At 49.1% G+C, this 5524-nt stretch overlaps 1 protein-coding gene across 1 annotated transcript in view; it reads left to right on the top strand.

Moving 5' to 3' along the window:
- B3GNTL1 (UDP-GlcNAc:betaGal beta-1,3-N-acetylglucosaminyltransferase-like 1) overlaps window positions 1–5524 on the top strand; it is a 146139-nt gene that overhangs the window by 15584 nt on the left and 125031 nt on the right. Inside the window, exon 3 of the mRNA XM_011970204.1 lies at window positions 41–136. Coding sequence (XP_011825594.1) covers window positions 41–136 — 96 coding nt within the window. The remainder of the gene's footprint in view (window positions 1–40; window positions 137–5524) is intronic.

The following is a 5524-nucleotide window of genomic DNA, read 5'->3' as shown; positions in this document are numbered from 1 at the left end:
CTGACGTGTTTTGAGCTCTGTTTGTCGTCGTTTTTCACAGATCGTCGGTTGCCAAGTGAGGAGAGATCCCCCTAACTCCACCGAACGATACACACGTTGGATCAACCAGCTGACGCCTGAGCAGCTCCTGACGCAGGTACCTCGCCTGGCGCCTTGTCTGGGGCAGGTGCGCAGGTTGCCTTTGGGCGCCGTCTCCTGCATTATGCTGTGGTCTCTTGTGTGTGTGTTGTCATGGGCCGTGGTCCTTCCGTCCTCACCTTCACTCACATGCCGTCGATCACACGGAGTGGGAGGTGAGGGTGGCCCAAGCAGGCACACACGCTAGGCTGGTCTCAGGCCGGTAGTTCAGACTGGTTCGAGTTCTGAGCTGGGAAACCCGACGGCACAGGTCCACTTACCCGTGGACTGCAGAGGGTGAGAGGGCGAGCTCAGAAATCACACAGCCAGTGTTTCAGAGTCTCCGTGTCCCGTGTGCCCCCAGCACATTCCGAGAGCCAGGCTGCTGCATGCGACGTGGACGACAGCGTGTCCTTGGCAGTGGACTGTGCTGGTGTGAGACTGGACTTGGGGACGCCTGCGGCACCCCCTCGGGCATGAGCGGCTGCCATCTGAGAGAGGGGACATGGCCGTTGCCACACGGGTGGCTTGTCCCTGCCATCCTCTGTGGGGCCGTTGGTGCCGCTGGGGGAGGCAGAGACCGTCTTGTGGTCACGTCATGACAACCCTTCCCTATACAGGCAGCCGAGGGCGGGTGTCCTGGTTACCAGGCATCACACTGTGAATGAGTTGATGTGCTTTTCAGTGAACTTGTGAAAATACTTAAAACAGGACCTCAGGCAGACTGTGGCTGCTTTTTTTTTGTTTTTTTTGTTTTTTTTTTTTGAGACGGAGTCTCACTGTGCCGCCCAGGCTGGAGTGCAGCGGCCGGATCTCAGCTCACTGCAAGCTCCTCCTCCTGGGTTCACGCCATTCTCCTGCCTCAGCCTCCCGAGTAGCTGGGACTACAGGCGCCGCCACCTTGCCCGGCTAGTTTTTTGTGTTTTTTAGTAGAGACGGGGTTTCACCGTGTTAGCCAGGATGGTCTCGATCTCCTGACCTCGTGATCTGCCCGTCTTGGCCTCCCAAAGTGCTGGGATTACAGGCTTGAGCCACTGCACCCAGCTGTGGCTGCTTTTTTAAGTAACGTGCACCTCGTGCAAACCGGAATGCTGTTCGGCGTTGCCAGGCTGGTTCTGAACTGCAGGAGTCTGGACACGTGTTGAGTTTCGGCCCAGCTCCGACCGCGGTCAGAGCGCTGTTCCCCGACAGCCGGTTCCCCGGAGGCCGCGGCAGTGAGCTGCCCCGTGGGGGTCAGGCTTTGTCCTGAGTGTTAGGTTTGATGCCAGATTTTTTTTTATTTTCATGTTTTTTCATTAAAGGAAACAAATGTTCCTTTATCAGTTACATATGTATTCACTTAAAACGATTTTAAGATAGACCATTGTGTCAGTGTAGTGTGGGAAATTAAAAAAAGCGAAAGGCTGGGCGCAGTGGCTCACGCCTATAATCTCAGCACTTGGAGAGGCTGAGGCAGGAGGATCACTAGAGCCCGGGGATTTAAGACCAGTCTGGGCAATATAGGGAGACCCTGTCTCTACGAAAAATTATCTGGGTGCAGTGGTTCACACCTTTAGCCCCAGTTACATGGGAGGCTGAGGTGGGAGGATCGCCTGAGCCCAGGAGGTCAAGGCCGCCATGAGCCGTGATTGTGCCTCCACCCTCCAGCCTGGGCAACAGACCCTGTCTCAAAAAAAGAAAACGAAAAACTTTATTTCATTTGTCAAAGTTATGCTTTGCTGTTTTATAAAGTCAAGCGATATAAAAAATTACAAAGAAAAAACGATGTTACTGCAAACCCACCCCTTGTTCCTCTCAGCAGTCTCTGTGTGCAGGTCACACACCAGCACCTCGAGGGGCTCCCGTCCCCCACCCCGCCTGCCCCTCTGCGTTCTGTGACCATAGACCAGTTACGTTTTCCGGATTTTTGTGTAAATGGAGTCCTACACCCTGTGTTGACTTGACGGATGCCGCAGTGTCCCATCCCGGGACTCTCTGTTTCACAAAGTTCTGTTTTCTCCTCCTTGTCCCCTTTCTCATCTTCTTCTTCCTTTTTCTTTACAGTTCGCTGGTTTGACTTGAGATCCAAGGAAGGTCCGTGCATGGCAGTTGTTGATAAATGTCTTTAAATATCCAGATTCCTCCGTCATCCTTTTCCTTGACTATGTTGTGTTCGATGCTGAGTGATTTGCCGTCGGTGCTTTCAGCAGTCAGGCTTCTCTGCGGGTTGCGTCTCCCTGGTCTCATTCAACAAGTTCCTCTGTCCCTGGAGCTCCTGCAAAGCGGTACTTAGAGCTAGAGGTTTTATGGGATTTGCAGTGATTTGTTCGTTGTCTTGCTGATGTGTAGCTTTGTTGATGTATAACTGGCTACAGCAAATGGCCCCTATTTCAAATGTGCAGTTTGATCGGTTTTGACATACATCTGTACCCCGATGAGCCACCACAGTCAACGCGGTGAACATATTTATCCAACACCCCACGTGTCCTCCTGTCCACCCCGGAGCCCTCCCCACACCACACAACCACCACCCCCTTCCTGCCTGCTCAGCAGTTTTACGTTTGCTGGAGTTTCAGGTAAATGCAGTCGTGTGCTGTGTGCTTCACTGGTCTGGCCGCCTTCACTCAGCATGATTACTGTGCGGTCCAGACACGTGGTTTCCTCACAGCAGCAGTGGGGGCCCTCGAACAGCGTGTTGGAACCACACAGGCCACGTACACGTGGGTTTTTCTCAGCAAGTGTATTGGAGAAGTTTCTGGAGAGGTGTAACAATTTGAAAAAGCTTTCAGACAAACAGCATGGCCTAGGAATACTGAAAACAGCAACAAAAAGATGCGTCATGAATACATAAAATATATAGAGATGCTACTGTTTTAAAATCATGTAATACCAAAAATTATACACAAATCTATTATGAAAAGTTAAAATTTATCAAAACTTACGTGCACACAAACACTTATAGACCATATGTGGGGTCTTTCACAATTTAGAGAAATTGAACAAATGTAGGGATGTAGAAATTAATCACAGCTGCACAAAACTCACTGCAGTGCGTACTGCACGGCTGCGATATTTTACAAACCCTCCTGCCGGCACAGCCGTGAGCTCAGGTGCTGCGAGTGCCGAAAACGCGGGTGAGGCTGATCATCTCCACATGCACGGCTCCTCCCTCCAGTAAATCACAAATCACAGTAAATCACAGTAAAAAGTGATCTCTCGGCCGGGCGCGGTGGCTCACGCCCGGAATCCCAGGACTTTGGGAGGCCGAGGCGGGAGGATCACGAGGTCAGGAGTTCACAGCCTGGCCAAGATGGTGAAACCCAGTCTCTACTAAAAATACAAAAATTAGCCAGGCACAGTGACAGGTGCCTGTAATCCCAGCCACTCAAGAGGCTGAGGCAGGAGAATCGCTTGAACCCGGTAGGCAGAGGTTGCAGTGAGCTTAGATCGTGCCACTGCACTCTAGCCTGGGCGACAGAGCAAGACTCCATCTCAAAAAAAAAAAAAAAACCAACAACAGAAAAAAAACAGTGACCTCTCAGAGTTCTCACACAGTTTTAATCATGTTTAAGGCGATCCTATAAAGCCTGCATGACACCCTAGGACCCATACACAGTGCCACGGGTGATGCTGGAGGTGCTCCCAAAAAGCAGAGAAAATTCGTGACACTACAAGAAAAAGCTGAATTGCTTGCTATGTGCCGTAGACTGAGGGCTGCAGCTGCGGTCGCCGCCATTTCAGACAGGTGATTCTTCTCGTTAACAGACGACGTGAACTTAGGGTATCCATAAATACAGCACTATAAATGTATTTTCTCTTCCTTGTGATTCTCTTAATAACCTTTTCTTTCCTCTAGCTTACTTTATTGTAAAAATACAGCGTATAGTACATATAACGTACAAAATATGTGTTAACCAACCGCTTATGTTACCAGTAGGTTTCCCATCAACAGGAAGGTATTAGTGGTTAAGTTTTTGTGCAGTTAAAACTGATACATGGGGAAGGGGAACATCACACACTTGGGCCTATTATGGGGAGGGGGGAGCGGGGAGGGATTGCACTGGGAGTTATACCTGATGTAAATGAGGAGTTGATGGGTGCAGCACACCAACATGGCACAAGTATACATATGTACAAACCTGCACGTTATGCACATGTGCCCTAGAACTTAAAGTATAACAATAAAAATAAATAAATAAATAAAACTGATACATGGATTTTCAGCTGTGCAGGGGATCAGCACCCCTAACCCCCACCTTGTTGAGGGATCAACTGTGTTCTATGGTGTGGATGTACAATTTGTTTACACACTTAGCTGTAGAGGGACACGAGTTGTTCCAGTTCCTTGATATGATAAGTGAAGCTGCATTGCACGTCTGTGTACAAGCCTTTGTGTGTGCATGACAGTGAGCATATGTCCGGCCTTTTCTCTTGGGAAAATACTTAGAAGTGGAAGAGCTGGTTCGTATGGTAGGGATATGTTTCACTTTTTTTTTTTCTTCTTCTTTTTTTTTTTGAGACGGAGTCTTGCTCAGTCGCCCAGGCTGGAGTGCAGTGGCACGATCTCGGCTCACTGCAAGCTCTGCCTCCCGGGTTCACGCCATTCTCCTGCCTCAGCCTCCCAAGTAGCTGGGACTACAGGCGCCTGCCACCTCGCCTGGCTATTTTTTTTGTATTTTTAGTAGAGACGGGGTTTCACAGTGTTAGCCAGGATGGTCTCGATCTCCTGACCTCGTGATCCGCCCGTCTCAGCCTCCCAAAGTGCTGGGATTACAGGCTTGAGCCACCGCGCCCGGCCTATGTTTCACTTTTAAAGCAACTGCCAACGTGTTTCCCAAATTGGTTGCACCATTTTACATTCTCAAGCCGTGTATGAGAGTTCAGTTCCTCCATGTCCTTGCCAACTCTTGATATGATCTTTTTAATTTTAGCTAATCGAGTAGGTATGTAGTGGTACCTCGTGGTGGTTTTAATTTGCATTTCCCAAATGGGTAATAACGTGAAACATCTTTTCGTAGATGTATTTACCATATTTGCCATCCATGTATCTTCTTTGGTAAAGTGTCTGTTCGCATCTTTTGCCCATTTTTGTGTGGAATTGTTTGCATTCTTATTGTTGAATTTTAAAAGTTGTTTATGTATTCTGGACACAAGTCCTTCGTCAGACTTTGTAAATATGTTTTCTGAGTCAGTGACTTGTCTTTTCATTCTTTTAACAATGTCTTTCAAAGAGTAGAAGTTGTAATTTTTGGGTCAGGCGTGGTGGCTCACGCCTGTAATCCCAGCACTTTGGGAGGTCGAGGCGGGCAGATCATGAGGTCAGGAGGTGGAGACCATCCTGGCTAACATGGTGAAACCCCATCTCTACTAAAAATACAAAAAAACTAGCTGGGCGAGGTGGCGGGCGCCTGTAGTCCCAGCTACTCGG

Source organism: Mandrillus leucophaeus, unplaced genomic scaffold (assembly GCF_000951045.1).
Source record: "Mandrillus leucophaeus isolate KB7577 unplaced genomic scaffold, Mleu.le_1.0 Scaffold1, whole genome shotgun sequence".
Taxonomy (NCBI): domain Eukaryota; kingdom Metazoa; phylum Chordata; class Mammalia; order Primates; family Cercopithecidae; genus Mandrillus; species Mandrillus leucophaeus.
Note: the sequence above shows the minus strand (reverse complement) of the source record. Positions and strands in the feature narration are given on the sequence as shown.